At 35.0% G+C, this 17,498-nt stretch overlaps 1 protein-coding gene across 7 annotated transcripts in view; it reads right to left on the bottom strand.

Annotated features, from left to right (window-relative positions):
• The window catches only part of Ubr3 (ubiquitin protein ligase E3 component n-recognin 3), a 199,132-nt gene that overhangs the window by 164,437 nt on the left and 17,197 nt on the right, over positions 1–17,498 (bottom strand). For all 7 annotated transcript variants that reach the window (XR_010050855.1, XM_063259240.1, XM_063259242.1 and 4 more), the window contains exons 2-3: positions 6,490–6,629; positions 952–1,110 (exon numbers count right to left, since the gene is read on the bottom strand). Coding sequence is in view for 6 of the 7 variants with exons in the window: in XM_063259240.1 (XP_063115310.1) it covers positions 952–1,110; positions 6,490–6,629 (299 nt within the window). In the remaining variant the exon portion in view is untranslated. The remainder of the gene's footprint in view (positions 1–951; positions 1,111–6,489; positions 6,630–17,498) is intronic.

The following is a 17,498-nucleotide window of genomic DNA, read 5'->3' as shown; positions in this document are numbered from 1 at the left end:
TTTTATTAATGTCATCTCACTTATTAAGACTATAAGCTTTGTAAGGACTAGGATAGGATTACATGGTATATTTCTAACTTTCCAAATAAGCCAAGAATCAATGACATAAAGAGTGCTTGACAAGAATTTGTGGAAAGCTGGGTATTTAGCTCAGTGGCATTAAGCGCCTGCCTGGCAAGCGCGAGGTCATGAGTTTGATCCCCAGTACAAAAAAAACAATCTGTTGAAGAAGTAAATATTACAGATAAGACTATCTAACATATGACAAATAACACACATGAGAAAATTTACAACTCTAAAGATGTATAACATGGCCCGGGGTTATAGTTCAGCCTCACAATGCTTGCCTCACAAGCGTGAGGGTCCTAAGTTCAGTTCCCAGTACAAAAAAAAAAAAAAGATAAACTTCAATTTTCAAAACATCCTGTTAATACCAGTAAGAAAAAAAACATGGTTGAAAATACTAATAATGTTTTTAAATAATTGATATATTTATTATTGTATCATCTGGGCAGAATGACAGAATGAAGGTATTAAAACTGTTTTCTATAATGGTATACCAGATACACAAATGCTCTGCAATTTTGTTTCATAATTTAAACTCTATATTATAAAATCCTCAAGCATATAATCTAAAAGTTTAGAATACAAAACAATAGACCAAAAAATTATTATTTAAAAAGAGGGAGGTGGAACATAACTATAAATATGTCACAACAAAAGGTAGGAGACCTAAGTTCTTCTATATAAATTAATTATGAGTCTAAAGCAGCTCACTTAATTTTTCTGGAGCTCACTTATCTCGTCTACAAAATAAAAATTTCTCCTATTCACTTCCAGATTTAGCATTCTTCAGAAAATCTACACTTTACCATTAATTACTAAAATATGGTATACTTTCTTATTATAGTAATATGAGTAAATTATAAATTTTTTTAACATTTTACTCACCAGAAGTCAGATCTTTGTAGTTTTGTTGGTTTGTCAAAACCTGAGTAAGAACAGACCTCATTGCTCCTCCCATTTTAGTTAGGTCTTCTAAAAAGGAAATCTGAGGTTCCAAAAGCTGAAGGACTTTGTTAAGGTCTTTTTCTGATGGTATATCGGCTGCTAAAAATTAATAAATAAATAAAAATACAATGTATTCATTTATATATAATATATAATTAAGGATAAATTTCTTTTAAGTATTTTGCTTAGAATAATAATATATTAGAGCCAAAATAACACTTCTGCTTAGAAACTAGCATCTGCCCAGCACCCATGTACATTTGCTCAGAAATTCAGTCCTCTGAAAAAAGTAGATGACAAAAACAGATGATGAGTTGTCAACATTTAATTTGAGTAACAAGCATTTAGGTACATGTAACCACTTCCAAGATGACTATGAACTGCATAAATTGTAAGCATGTACTAATTCAAATTTAAAAATTATTTTAAAAAAGCATTCAATCTGAGGTCAGGGGTTCTAAACTTCCAGAGACATAAACATAAGAGCATTTCAAAATAAAATAGTATTTAAGAAAAAAGTTAAAAACATACCCAAAAATGAAACAAGATAGAATTCAAGTGTATTGAGAAATGTAAGAGTATTAAAACAAAATTATATTGGCTCTAACATAAATACATTAGACTTACATGCAAAACAATCCATCTTCTATCCCATTCCAAAAATACAGACCCATATTAGCTGAAAGTCAAAGAAACTACTGTTTCTATAAATAAGAATAACTTTTTAAAATTAAAAAAAAAAAAAAACAAGGCAAGATATGCCTACTTTAGGAGACAAAAAAGTCTGGCTAGAAAATGAGAAAAGATATTAAAGGTGAAAAGAAAAAAAAAGAAATGTCTACAAAAGGAGAGATAAAGTCTAAAAGGGGTAAAATGAACAAACACTCAGAGCTATATAGCCACAATTGATTAAAAGAATACATGTAATGAGCTAAGGAAGACTGTGTGCCTAGAAAAGAGAATTAATTTCATTCTTTTCTTTCTTTTTTTTTCTCCTTTGGACACAGTGTCTATCTATGTAGTTCAGGGTGACCCTGAATTCATTATGTGGTCCTGATTGGTCTCTAAGCAGTCTTCCTGCCTCAACCTTTTTCGTTTTGGAATTACAGGTGTACACCACATCTCCCATACTCACTGTACATTTATTCAGGGTCTAAAACCTTATTTTCAGCTGGGTATGGTGGCACAGGCCGGTAATCCCAGCACTTAGGAGGCTGAGGCAGGATGATCACTTCAAGTTTGAGGCCAGTTTGGGCTACAATGTTAATTTAAGGCCAATCTGAACTGCACAGTGAAACCCTATCTGAAAAAGACAAAAAAAAATAAAACTTACTTTCTGCTGGGTATAATTCCAGCATGCAAGAGGCTGAGGCTGAGGCAAGAGGATCACGAGTTTGAGGCCAGTCTGAGCTTAATAGGGAAACTCTATCTCAAGAATGAATGAATCAGCCAGGCGTGGTGGCTCATGTCTGTAATCCCAGCGCTTGGGAGGCTGAGGTGGGAGGATCATTGAGAGTTTGAGACCAGCCTGGGCTACAAAGTGAGCTCAAGGCCAGCCTGATCTGCATAGCAAGACCCCAACTCAAAAAAAAAAAAAAAAAAAAATTGTGGATAAAAAGAATGAATGAATCAATAAATAAATAAATAATAAATCTTACTTCCTCAGTGGGAAGCTAATACTCTGTAAATACTGTTCACCTGTTCATTCTTCCCACCTCTTACATAATAATGAGGAGGATGTTTAAGTAATCGTGCTCTTGCTTTCCAAGGGCTCCAACACAAGCTCTAACAATGGTATAAGGATTGCAGGGAAAAAAGGAAAAAAAGACCCGAGACCAGCCGTGAGATTATGAGATCTCTCAGCTCCTATAACCATGAATTAATTTATAGCGATCTCTACACAAAGCAGAACAGTGTGGGGAGTTTTTTGTTTTGTTTTGCCAGACAGAAATCAATGCAGAACACAGAGAGGTAACAAAGGAAAATGTTGTGAACCTATATATATGAACTTCATCTTTAGGGAAAAAAATACTTCCACTCATTTATTCATGTTTTCAGATAACAATAACAGTAATTGTCACAGTTATATATTTATGTCATCTACCATTTTTATTGCTAATTGTCATTGAAGGATAAATTTAATATAATATGCTTTTGTATACAGTATTATTTGATTAAACCAATGGCAAAATATAAGGTTCTCATAATAAATGATTTCTACCTATTCTTTTTTAAAATAGGCACCTTGTAATAGAAAATGCAAAATCTACCTACTAGTTCATGAGAAACAATACAGAAGTTTCAACAACCCAGCAATTCAACATCACAGCTAGTATCTGGTTCCATCATTCCAAAGAGATAGTAATTTGGGACAAAATCAAAATAGTATTTTTCCATATTTTAAGATATATATTCTAAGAGAAGTACTCAAGATTTTTTATATTTTTATATAAAAGTACAACACCTTGTTCATGATAAAAATAACAAGATAGTTTTAGGAATAATGAAGATGTTACACTCTTTCATACTTTAAAAGGACAGAAAAAGATAAAAATATATGCCAAATTCAAATTCAGTAAGAATATTTATAGTATTAATTTCAAACACAAAAAATAATGTAGTTTTATAAGATAACAATTCATTAGAAATGTAGAAGATAGAGAACTCATGAACAGGAATCAAACCGCATGGGAAATACTTCCCAGAATCAATAACTGGGATCACGTCTTATTAGAGAGTTTCTGCATGTCGAAAGAAATGTCCAGCACAGTGAAAAGAAAACCCACAAACTGGGAAAAAAATCTTAGTGAACAGTCCCTCAGACAAAGGACTTCTGTCTAAAACATATAAAGAATTTTAAAAAATCAGACATCCAAAATTCAAAGACCCAATCCAAAAATGGGCATCCAAGATGAATACACAGTTCTCAGATGAAGAAATCCAAATGGCAAATAAATACATGAAAAAATGTCCACCATCATTAGTCATTAGAGAAATGCAAATTAAAACAACACTGAGATCCCATTTTCTCACTCCAGAAAGAATGGTCAAGATCAAGAAAACTACCAACAACAAATGCTGGAGAGGCTGTGGGGAAAAAGGAACTCTCCTGCACTGTTGGTGGGAATGCAGACTGGTGCAACCATTGTAGAGGTCAATGTGGAGATTCCTCAAAAAGCTGGGATTGGAAGTCCCATTTGTTCCAGCTATTCCACTTCTAGGCATATTCCCAGAAGAACTAAAAACATCATACCACAGTGATATATGTGTACCCATGTTTACAGGAGCACAATTTGTAATAGCCAGATCTTGGAAACAATCTAAGTGTCCATCAACTGAGAAATGGATTAAAAAGATGAGGTATTTTTATACAATGGCGTACTACTCAGCTATAAAGAATGATCACAGTGAGATATTTGTAAATAAATGGGCGCAGCTTGAGACCATACTCATAAGCGAAATAAATCAAACTCACATATACAAATATCATATAGTCTCCCTAGTGTAAGAAAGGTTAAGAGTACATAAGATTTTATGGTAATCATGATTCCCCATTATATTGCTTTGAAGCCTTATAATGTTTTCATTCATGAATTGGAATGGTTTTATTCTGTTTTGTTTAATTTTATTATGTGTGGGGCAGGGGACTTAGCTCAGTGGCATAAGCGCCTGCCTGTCAAGCACAAGGTCGTGAGTTTAATCCCCCATACCACAAAAAAAAAAAAAAAAAAAAAATTATGTGTGATGGTATGAACAGCTATTTTGAAAAAACGCACGACATTATGGCAGCCATTGCTGATTTAATATCATGTTGCTTTGAAGTCCTATCATGCTTTTGTTCGTCTGTTTCCATTGGTTCTATCATGTTGTGTCTTATTAGCTATTAATGTGTGTGATAGTATAAATAAATTTTCTATGGAAAATGAGATAATATTGTAGCCATTATTCATTTTCTGTTTGGTTCTGAATGCCCTATAATACTTTACTTTCATTCTCTTGGTTTTATATTATTTTGTTATGTTTGATACTATTGTATATGAAGGCATGATCAACTATTTCAAAGAAAGAGACATTATGGTGGCTACTGTTAATATCCAGTTGTCTTGTTGGAAGTGCTGTGCTGCTTACATTTTTCTGTTCTGATCTGCTTCGTTCTGTCCTCTTTTGTCTTAATCTCTTTAAAATAAAAAAGAAAGAAATGTAGAAGATATCATCAAAACTTAATAAATTTATCTGATAGCCAGGTATGGTGGCTCACGTCTGTAATTCCAGCACTTGGTAGGCTGAGGCAAGAGGAGTGCCAGCTTGGACTACATAGTGAGTTCAAGGGCAGCCTGAGCTACATAACAAGACCCTGTCTCAAAAGACCAAAACAGAAAAAAAGAGTAAGGAATAAGTTGGTTTCATGCTACTGATATCTCTAATTCATGTCAGACTGAGGATTTTATTAGGAACCTAAACCTAAATATTTAATTAAAATGCCTCAATCAAGATTGTCATTAAATCTTAAAAGGCAAATAGAATGTCAGTAATTTTCAATGTTGCACTTCTTTTTAATTCTATCATGATGCATATATACATACATTTTATCAGTATTATGAATGTGAGCGATTTGACCCTATTTTAAGTTATTATATAAAATATATAGACAGGGCTGGTCCGATGGCAGTGGGTTATCAGAACTTATTAACATTAGTGTCACTAAAGTTGGTATACCACCCCCCCACTGCTAAATTTGACTGGCTTTAAAAAAAAAAAAATATATATATATATATATATATAGACAGAAACAAAAATATACACAAACTTCTATGAAAAGAAAACAAAAGATTAAACAATAGTGTTTATCTTCTAAAATAATCTAAATTAAATTCAAACATTTCCAGGAATTTGTAATTCTGCTTTACCTAATATGATTACAAATAGTCATTTTTAACTCCATAAGATGAATTACAAATCATCTGCAAAAAGTCAAGTAAGTCTGAAGTTTGATCAAAAACATCTGCAAGGGGCTAGAGACATAAACTCAGTGGTAGAGCTCTTGCCTTTCATGCACAAGCCCCTAAATTCAATCCCCAGCACCACAAAAAAAATCTATGAGGCTGTGCATGGGGGCATATGCGTGTAATCCCAGCACTCAGGAAACTGAGGCAGGAGGATTGCCATGATTTGAGGCCAACTTGGGCTATACAAGCAAGTTCAAGTCCAGCCTGCACTATATAGTGAGATCCCGTTAGAAAAAAAAAAAACCACAACTCTAAAGGCACAATACAACAAATTAGCTATCTATCAAGCTTTATTATTAATTTTAGTGTATCTTTATTAAACTCCTATATCTTACAACTATCTCTTTTAAAATGTTATACACATATACATATATATAATACATACAAATATTCACCTCTTTATCAATGTTAGGGCTAAAATGTTGTGAACTGGGGACTTAAAAGGGATACTAACAAGGAGAGTAAAACATACCTGGTTCATTATAGCCTTCTCTTAAGTACTGAATAAGACAAAAAATAAATCTTGGAAGAACAAATTCAGACATCATCAGTAAATCTTTGGGGACACAGGGGACATTTGAACTTGATTTAATTTGATGCCTTTTGCAAAACCTGTAAGAAAAAGAAAATTTTAAAAAAGAAATCAACAGCGATGTCCAATCAACCAAGAATATATTACTTCTATTTACAACATTCATAAACAAAATATACACAAAATATCAAAACAAATATAATCCTTTATGATTTTTAAAGCATTAAGTTTAAAAAGATCATAGTTTTAATGAGTCTTTAAATTAAAAATGGCACGGGAGATCTTTCCCTAATAAAAGAACATACCAGCTAGATTCCAACTAGAATACAAAAAGAAAATTTATTACAGGATTTGTATTTTTGACTACAATTTATTACTTTGTTAGTGCTTCTACCACTTATAAACTACTAAATACAAACTGATCATTTCTAAAACTTTACAATTTATTTCTTGTTTCTAATATTTTGCATTAATTCATAAGTAAGCAATAATTGAAGTTTAAAGTTTCAGTGCTTAACTGTATATATATATATTCCTTCTAATCTTTTTTTTTTTTTTTTAAAGACAGGGTCTCAATATGTAGTTCAGGCTAGGCTTGAACTCACTGTATAGCCCAGCAAGGCCTCAAACTCATGGCAATCCTCTTGCCTCAGTCTCCCAAATGCCAGGATTGCAGGTATGTGCCACCATGGTCAGCTCTAAAGCTCATTAATTAAACACAGGAAATAAAAAAGAGGGCCAGGGATTTAGCTCAGTGGCATAAGCACCTGCCTGGCAAGCGCAAGGTTGTGAGTTTGATTTCTGGTACCAAAAAATAAAAAAATAAAAAATAAACATAGGAAATAAATTTCATTCCTACCTCACACCATACATAAAATATATTCCAAATAAATTTAAAATCAAATGTAAAGAAACAAATCTTGGAAAAGTTAACTATTCTACAATATCTCAGAGTATAAAAAAATCCTATTAAGACTTTAAACAAGGGGCTGGGGATTTAGCTCAGCGGCATAAGCACCTGCCTTGCAAGCAGGCAGTCGTGAGTTCGATCCCTGGTACCAATAAAAACGAAAAAGACAAAAAAAAAAAAAAAGACTTTAAACAAAGTCATAAAAGAAAAAAACTGACTATATAAATCAAAGCTTCTAGCAGAAGATAACTGGAAAAACTATTACATTATGTAAATATAAAAGATTACTAACTTTACAAACTTAAAAATGATCAAGAAAAAATTCAATAGAAAAACAAAGCAAGGATTTGAATAGTTTAGAAATGAAATACTGATTACTCGATAAACACATGAAAAGATGCTTCAGTTCTCTAAAACTCAAAGCAATTAATTTTATTAAAATAAAAAATGAATAAGAAAGTAATCATTTTGTGATCTATTGAAATATCTGACCCATGCAATGCTGCTATTATAAAAAAAAGGAAAATTTTATACTTGGGAAATCAAACTATTACATTCTTATCCACCTGAATATCACTAAAAATGAAAAACTAAACACTGCAATGTACATGAAACTCAAAAAAATATTTACAAAGTATTTTTTGTGTTTTTTCAATATTAGAGATCAAAACACAGGGGTTCACAACTATTCTGAACCTTTTTTTTTTTTTTTTTGGCTATAGGTGTAGCTCACAAACACTGTGCTTGCCTAATATGTGTGAAGCTCTGAGTGCACTTCCCAGTGCCACAAAAATAAATAAATAAAGACAGCTTCTCGCTATATTGCCTGAACTGGCCTCTAACTTGTAATTCGCCTGTCTCAGCCTACCCAGTTGTTCGGATTACAAGTGTATTCCATCACATCTGGAATTACTAAGTGCTCTTAACAGACAGTTTAACTTGAATTGGGTCAACCTCATTTACAAGTGTAACAGAAAGAACAAGTTAAATGTGACACACAAAAAAAGAAAAATCAAGAATGTAGGACACAAACCTGGTGTGGTGGCGCACACTTGTAATCCTAGCATTCAACCCCAGGCTGAGCAATTTAGTGAGACTCTGTCTCAAATGAAAAGTAAAAAAAGAACTAGGAATGTAACTCAGAATGAAGTGAAAGCCTTGGATTCAATTCCCAGAACCACCACCACCAAAACAAAAGGACAACTGACTCAGTTTCTGCAACCTGCCATGGGTACAGGAAGGAAGAAGACAGAAGGGCCATTCGAAGGGAACAGCTGGAGAGAGCCAATGCTCACATGGAATGTATGACCTCGTTCTAAGAAACCAACTCTAAAAATTATTTTTTAGACAGATCTGATCATGAACTGGATCACTGCTGTTAATTTTACTAGGTACAATGGCACTGTGGTTATGTAAGAAAATATGGATATTTGATGACAGTAAGGGTTTTTTGCTGACAGTAAATAATGGTAAACACTGTAATTGGCATTGAATAGGGAAAGTGTTTGTCTTTTAGATTATATACAGAGAAATATTTATAAAGTGCTATATGGGACTTATTTCCTAAAAATCTGATGGGGGATAAAGGAAGGAAGTGAGACTAGACTGAGACCAGTTATAAATTGTTAATTGCTGAAAATAGGACATAGTTACATCAAATCTCATTTACATTATATTCACTAATCAAAACCAGTAAAATCCTTTCTGATTGTGAAGGTATGAATTTTTTAAAAATGTAATTTAAATTTGTCTTTAAGTCAAAAATGGCACCAAGAGAACCGGGGATTTTGCTTAGTGGCACAGGCACCTGCATGGCAAGCATGAGGTTGAATTCGAGCCCCGGTACCAAAAAAAAAAGGCATAAAGGGAGTCTTTTCCTAATAAAATCCCATACTAGTTAAATTTCTTATGCTCACTGATTTTATATATGTTGTAAATTGTCTGAAATAAAAAGCTAAAAATTTTTGGACAGAAAATATCCATTAATTTCAAGATTCATACTGAAGTTTGTCAAGGTGAAATGACATAAACTTAGGGATTTGCTTGAAACATGTTATGAAAAGAAAAAGGGCAGTTAAAGCAGATGAGATAAAAAATCTTGATAAAATGTTGAGTTTGGGTAATAGGAATCAGTGTTCCATTGTCTTTACCATTGTACATGTTTGAAATTTTTGATAAACGTAAGATTGTCCTTTTTATCTCACAGTTTAAAATTTACTAATTCATTGCTGTAAATCACACACATAGAAGTATAACTGGGTTTGGTGAAACTTACAAATCTCTTACAAAAAATATTTTATTTTCAGGCAGGGTCCCACTATGCAGTTCAGGCTGGCCTTGAGTTCACCATGTAGCCCAGACCGAACTCAACCTCTCAGTGATCCTCCTGTCTCAGCCTCAGAATGCTGGGAATTCAAGCATGTGTCACTATGCCTGGCTATTTCTTAAAATTTTAAATGGTCACAACTGAGCTTGGTGGCACAAGCCTGTAATCCTAGCATTCTGGGAAGCTGAGGCAAGAGAATCAAAACTTCAGGTCCAACCTAGGTAATAGAGCAAGCAAGACCATATCCCAAAATTCAAAAACTGCTGCGCATGGTAGTGGAGGCCTATAATCCCAGTGCTTGAGAGACTGAGGCAGAAAGATTGCTAGAAAGATGGCTACGTAGTAAGTTAAAGGCCTGCCTGAATTACAGTGAGACCCTGTGTCAAAAAAAAAAAAACCTAAAATTTAAAAAATACTTAAAAATGTTAAACTTCAATGTTTGTAACATTAAATTAGTATTTCCATTTATAACAACTGATTATACAAAAATATTTCTAACAATTGATTATACAAAAAAATTTGCAAAAAGATGGCCATTGAGACTTCCAGGATAACATGGCGGACAGATAACAGCAGCTATGGAGGCTCTCTGAGATAGCCAGCTTAGACTCTAGGAATGGTACAGTTGGGGAGTCCTAAGCAGGGGGAGATATACCCTGCCAACCTAGGAATGAACAAAGCTGAGAAAAACCAACTGGAAATGCAATCCCGGTGCTACAACTGGAACAGCTAAAGTCTCAGTGCCAAAGCTAAAACCCACACCTCTGGAAACCGTGGCTTGAATTTCCTGCCACCGCTGCTGCATATGAATCAGCACAGCACAGATAGAGATGCGAAAGCTCGGAGAGCGGGAATCAGCGAACCAAATTGAGAGCAGAGCTGGCGGGGAGCCCTGCATCGACCTGCAATGAGTGAGAGGAACAGGGACCCTTCCATAGACTAGGAGGCTCCAACAGAGGACATTCTGGGACCGGGCAGACTAGCCAGAACAGGACACTACTGTGACTTCAGTCACATATTCCCCTCTCAAGCGGGATTGGTGGGGAGTGCTTGACCTGGGTGAACTAAGACCCAATAGGCTAGCCTAATCCAGGTCCCTGTGCCTGGCAGTGCACCCTAATGCAGTGAAGCTTTCAGCAGGTTGACTGACGGAGGGGCAGGCCCAGCATAAGCTGCCCAGGTCTGTGCCTTCCTAGTACACTGCAGTGGGCGGGAACACCTAGCCAGCCTGATTCAAACAAACTGTAACCGACAAAGAAAGAAATGGGGCCGCCTATATACACTTGTATGGAAGAAACAAAAAGTATGGGAAGAGAGAGCAACAAGGGTCCTCAGTCCCCAATCCTGAGAACACAGATCCAGGAAAGGTAAATGCAAAGGAAAATGAGGAGAGAAAACAAGCAGTATCAGACATAAAGCGATATCTCTGAGACCTCATAGATGAGTTCAAAAGTGAAGTATTTTACCAAGTAAGGCAAAATATAAGTAGAATAGTAAAAGAAATGCTAAGCACCTCCCAAGAAAAAAACAGATGGTGGAATGGAAGAACAGAAAAAAAGGGTAGAATTATTTGATGGACAAAATAGAGAAAACATAGAATACATGAAGCAGCTTCAAAGAGATTACCAGGAAACTAAAAACTCTATTGAAAGCTGGCATAACGGCTTGAAAGAAACTAAGGATAGATTATCTGAACTGGAGGACAGATTTGTAATGTGGGAGGATCAAAGGAAAAACTTCTTAAAAATAACAAGAAAACAAACAGCAACAATACAAAGGCTTGAAGATGATAAGAGGATCTATAACTTAAGAATTAAGAACATAAAAGAAGAAGTAGGGACACAAACAAATGAACTGCAAAGGCTTTTCACAGAAATAATCAAGGAGAACTTCCCTAATATGGGAAAAGGTAAAGATACTCAGATGTATGAGGCATACAGGACCCCAGCCACCTACAACCCAAACAGAACTACACTCAGGCATAAAATAATCAAAATTCCAGAAATCCAATATAAGAACAGAATATTAAAAGCTGTCATAGACAAGAAACAGATCACTTACAAGGGACCATCCATCAGAATTACAGCAGACTTCTCAGCACAAACCATCAAATCACGAAGAACGTGGGGTGAAATAATTCAAGCTTTGAAAGATAATAACCTCCAGCCAAGATTGATATATCCTGTACAACTGTCCCTCGAAATTAATGGAGAAACAAGGTGCTTCCAGGATAAAGAGGAACTAGGGGATTTGCAACCACCAATTCAACTCTACAGAGAATACTGCAGGACATTCTAAAAGAGAAAAATACCAAGATTCCAGAAACAGTGGCAGAGAGGCCACAATGAATGGAGCAGAAAATGATAGAAACCATGAATGTCCAACAAAGGAAAGAAACGCAATTCATGGAACAAGTGGAAATAGATATCCAACATATTAAATAGTCTATTGAAACTATACCCAGCAGAACGAGCCAATGTGAGGACAGAATATCAGATATAGAAGACAGGCTTGCAATTAGCAATCATGAAAATCGATTTTTTTAAAAAGCAAGGGCCTCTGAAAAATCAATCCAACAGCTGCTAAATAGATGATGCAAAGAAGAGTAAACTAAGATTGCTCAGAGTCAATGAAAAAGCAAGAGAGGGTAAATGACATTTAAAAAAAAAAACATTTATAGAACTAATGGCAGAAACTTCCCAATTATGGAAAAATAATCTGACACACAGCTAAGTGAGGCATATACAACTCCAATTAGCCATGATCAAAAAAAAAAAAACTATACCAAAGCATATAATAGTTAAAATTCCAGAAATTCAACACAATGACAGTACATTAAAAGCTGTTAGAGAAAAGAAACAAATTACATATAAAAGAAAAGTCTATCAGAATCACAGTAGACTTCAACACAATCCCTCAAGCCAAGGAGAGCTTGGAGTAAAATATTTCAAGCCCTAGAAAAAGGCAACTTTCAATCCATACTGATGTACCCCACAAAACTATCTTTCAAAATTGATGGAGAAGTAAGATACTGTCAGGCAAAGTACACCTAAAGAAATTCATGACCACCAAATCACCATTTCAAAATGTCCTAAAGGACATTCTAGAAAGAGATAATGACCACTCCACGAACCCCAACAGAATGAATTCTCCAGGCAAGGCAAGTAATTAAACAAAGGGGAGGGGGAACACGAAAATAACATAACAAGGATAAGTCAATACTAATCCATTTAAAATCATCAAATGGCCTCAATTTACAAGTTAAAAGAAACATCTTGGCAACATGGATCAAGAAGCAAGATCCCCCCCCCCAAAGAAAGTAATAAGCACTAAGGAGTAATAAAATCCAAGATGTGTAAATTTTGTTGTAAAAAAGAGAGGGAAAAAAAAAAAAAGAAAAAGAGCTCTAACGGATATAACAGCAAGTGTGTTTGGGGGTGTTAAATAGCTGACTTTATCAATGTTTTTGGAACATTGAGCACAGCTGTTTGCAGTCTCCCTGTTTGAATGTCCACCTTGTGTTCTTTGATACTGTGATTTGAGGAACTATTTTCAAGAAGATAGTGTGTAATCTACTAGCAGGTGATTTCTTACTGTTATGTTTTTTTGTTTTGTTTTGTAGTTCTGTATTGCGTGTACCCTTACGCCGCTTTGGTTTGTTTTGTGTTTTTCTCTTTTTCCTCTTAAAAAAAAAAAAAAAAAAAAAAGAAGCAAGATCCAACAATATGCTTGTTACAGTCTGGATGTCTTCCCCAAAGCCTCATTCAGTCATGGGGGGAATGGGCTTCCCAGAGCTGGCTGAATCTAGAGTTTGTGATTAATTCATAGTCTAAAGTGGAATTAAGGATGTGAGTGCTATACCCACCCTAGGACAGGTAACTTACATACCATATAAGGGACAGAAAGAATCCTCCATTCTCGATCTCGATCTGTCTCTCTGTCTCTCTCCCTCTCTCTCTCTCTCTCTCTCTCTCTCTCTCTCTCTCTCTCTCTCTCTTCCTCCTTCTCCCCCTCCTTCTCTCTCTCCCTTAGTCACTCTCTTCTCCTTACTCACTCTTTCTCTCTCTCTCTGGTTGCTAATTTTGCTGTCTTCCATGTCATATGTCACCCTGCCTTGAGGCCAGGCAATTATGGACTAAAACCCCTACAAACTGTGAGCTAAATAAATATTTCCCCTTTTAACTTTGGGTGTCAGGCATTTTGCCTTAGCAATGAGAAAAAAGTAACTAAGACAGTGCTGTATACAAGAAACAAATTTAATTCAAAAAGAAATTCATAGACTGAAAATCAAAGGATGGAAAACAATATTCCCTGGGATAGGAATCCAAAAAAAACAGGGATAGCTATTCCATTTGCAAACAAAGTGAATTCCAAACCAAGACTGATCAAGACAGAAAAAGGTCACTATATCTTTCTAAAGGGAAAAATCCAAGAGGAGGAGATATCAGTCATATATATGCACCAAGTATCAGCATATATAACCATATAAAACAAATATTAATGGACATGAAAAATGAAATAAGCACTAACATAATCTAAAGGAGGGACTTGAATATCCCAATATCAAATAGATTAACTGGACAAAAAAGTCAATAAAGAAATATCAGAACTGAAACAAACTTTTGAACAAATGGACTTAGTACATGTCTACAGTGTTTCACCCCACAACATCAGAATACATTCTTCTCGGCTGTTCATAGGACATTATCCAAAACAGACCACATACTAGCTCAAAGAACATGCTTAAGTAAATGCAAAGGAACTGAAGTTGTCCCATGCATATTATGAGACCAGAGAGCAATGAAATTTGAAATCAACAGCTAAAGAACCCATAAGAACTTCATAAACACATGAAAATTAAAAAACACCCTCCTGAGCCAGCAGAGGATCACAAATGACATTAAAAAGAAATTAGACAGTTCCTACAAGTAAACAATAAAGCCAATACAACATAACGGAACTTATGGGACACACTGAAAGCAGTGCTATGAGGGAAATTTACAGTGGTATATTCTTGTATCACAAAAACAGTGCTGGGTGTGGTGGTGCACACCTGTAATCCCAGCACTAGGAGGCTGAGGCAGGAAGATCACTTTGCATTGGAAGCCAGCCTTGGCTACAAAGTGAGTTCAAGGCCCTGAAATGGCACAGTGAAATCCTATCTCAAAAAACAAAACAGAACAAAAATTAAATTTTAAAAAAGAGCAAACTCAAATAAATAACCTAATGTTGAGCTAAAAAAAACAGCAAGTGAAGCCCAAAGTTCATATGAAGAATATAAAGATCAGTGCAAACATTAATGCAGTGGAATCTACAGAAACAAATACAAACAGAATAAAAGAGTTGACTCTTTGAAAGATTAAATAAAACTGTCCTGATCAAGAAAAGGACAAAAAAGACTCAAACCCATGCAATTAGGAATCAAAAGGGTGAAATCACAACACATCCTGCAGAAATCCATGCTTTGAGAACCTATACTCAAGTCAGAAGAAAAATAGAATGGACAGATTCCCACATACATATGAATTACCAAAGCTTAATCAAGATATAAAAATTCTAAATTAAACCACTATCAGTCAATGAAATTGAAGATGTAATTAAAAGCCTGCCTACAAAGAAAAGCCCAGGTTCTGACACATTTACTGCTAAATTTCACAAAAAATTTAGAGAAGACTTTATGCTGCTACTTCTCAAAATTCTTCAAAGAAACTAAAAGGGAAGCATACTCTCAAATTCATTCCTGGAAGCAAGCATTGCCCTAACCCCAAAACCCAAAAAGGATCCAACTAAAACAGACAACTACAGGCCAATCTCCCTAATGAAGAACAGGGGTTGTTTTATTTTGTTTTGTTTTGTTGGTACCAGGGATTGAACTCACAACCTTGTGCTTGCCAGGCAAGCACTTATGCCGCTGAGCTAAATCCCCTGTCTGATCAGTATCTTATTGAGCAAAAATCTTTAATACGATACTGATAAGCAGAATGCAGCAAATCATCAAGATTATACAGCATGACCAAATAGGATTCATCCCAAGGATGCAGGGATAGTTCAATATATGCAAATTAATAAATGTAATTTACCACATTAACAGAGCCAGGGACAAAAATCATATGATCATTTCATCAGATGCAGAAAAAGCACTTGACAAAGTCCAACACCCATCCATGATTTAAAAAGCTCTACAGAAAATTGGGATAATTGGTCTTTATCTCAATTTGATAAAAGCCATCTGTGACAAACCAACAACCAACATGATACTAAATGGACAAAAACTGAAAGCTTTCATTCTAAAATCAAAAACAAGACAAGGATGTCCAGTATCATCATTCTTATTCAACATAGTTTTGGAAACTTTAGCCTGAGCAATTAGACAAGAGAAAGAAATAAAAGGAATAATGACAGGAAAGGAAGTTAAATTATCATCATTTGTGGATGATAGAATATGCTACATCAATGACCCCAAAAAACTCCACCAGAAGACTTTTTCGATTCAATAATCAAATTTATCAGCACAGTCAACAATCAAAAATCAATAGCATTCCTGTACACAAATAAAAAACTTATGGAGATAAAAATTAGGAAAACCACAATTTTCCAATAGCATCCAAAAAATTAAAATGCCTAGGAATCAATCTAATGAATTAAAAGACCTCTGCATTGAAAACTACAGTATTCCATCAAAGGAGATAAAAAAAATATCAGAAAATATAAAGATATTCCTTGTTCTTGAGAAGAACCAATGTAGTAAAAATGGCTATACTTTCAAAATTATTATACAGATTTAGTGTGATCTGATCAAAATACCTATAGCATTATCTCACAGAATGAGAGAAAACAATCCTAAAAATCATTTGGCACCAAAAGAGACCTAGCATAGCAAAAGTAACTCTGGACAACAAAGGCAAGGCAGGGGGCATCACAATTCCTGACTTGAAGTTACACTGCAAAGCTACCATAATAAAAACACCATAAGGTGCTTGCCACTTATGCTGCTGGGCTAAATCCCCAGTATGAGCTAAATCCCCACTTATGCCACTGAGCTAAATCCCCAGCTGCTGAGCTAAATCCCCCAGTACAAAAAAAAAAAAAAAGGAATAGTACTCCCAAAATAAATAAATAAATAGACCTGAGGATCAATGCAATAAATTAGAAGGTACAAAAACAACTCCAAACACATTCAGTCATTTTATCTCTGACAAAGGAATCAAAACACCATAACTAAAAGAAAGACAGCCTCGTATTAAATAGTGCTGGAAAAACTGGCTCTCCACCTGCCAAAGATTGAAACTAGACTCCTATCTCTCACTATGCACTAAACTAAAATCAAAATGGATCAAATATCTAAACATCAAAAACAAAACACCGAATCTACTGAGAGATAAAATAAAAGAAACTCTTGAAGACACTAGTATAGGTGAAGACTTTATGAACAAAACTCCAATCACATATCATTAAGAATCAACAGCTAGAATGCCATTTTTATTAAAAAGCTTTTACATAGCAAAAGAAACCACTAACAGAGTGAAGAGACAGCCCACCTTGTGGGAAACAATTTCTGGCAGCTGGCCCTCAGACAAGGCACTAGTATGCTGAATACATATAGAACTCAAAGCCAGACAGAGGGACACACAACTATAATTCTAGCACTCAAGAAGTAGAGGCAGGAGGACTGCTGAGAGTTACAGGCCAGCCTGGGCTATGAAGTGAGTTCAA

Source organism: Cavia porcellus, unplaced genomic scaffold (genome assembly GCF_034190915.1).
Source record: "Cavia porcellus strain 051 isolate PalLab524CR breed Dunkin Hartley unplaced genomic scaffold, mCavPor4.1 scaffold_12, whole genome shotgun sequence".
Taxonomy (NCBI): Eukaryota; Metazoa; Chordata; class Mammalia; order Rodentia; family Caviidae; genus Cavia; species Cavia porcellus.
This window is presented reverse-complemented; position numbering and strand designations above follow the sequence as displayed.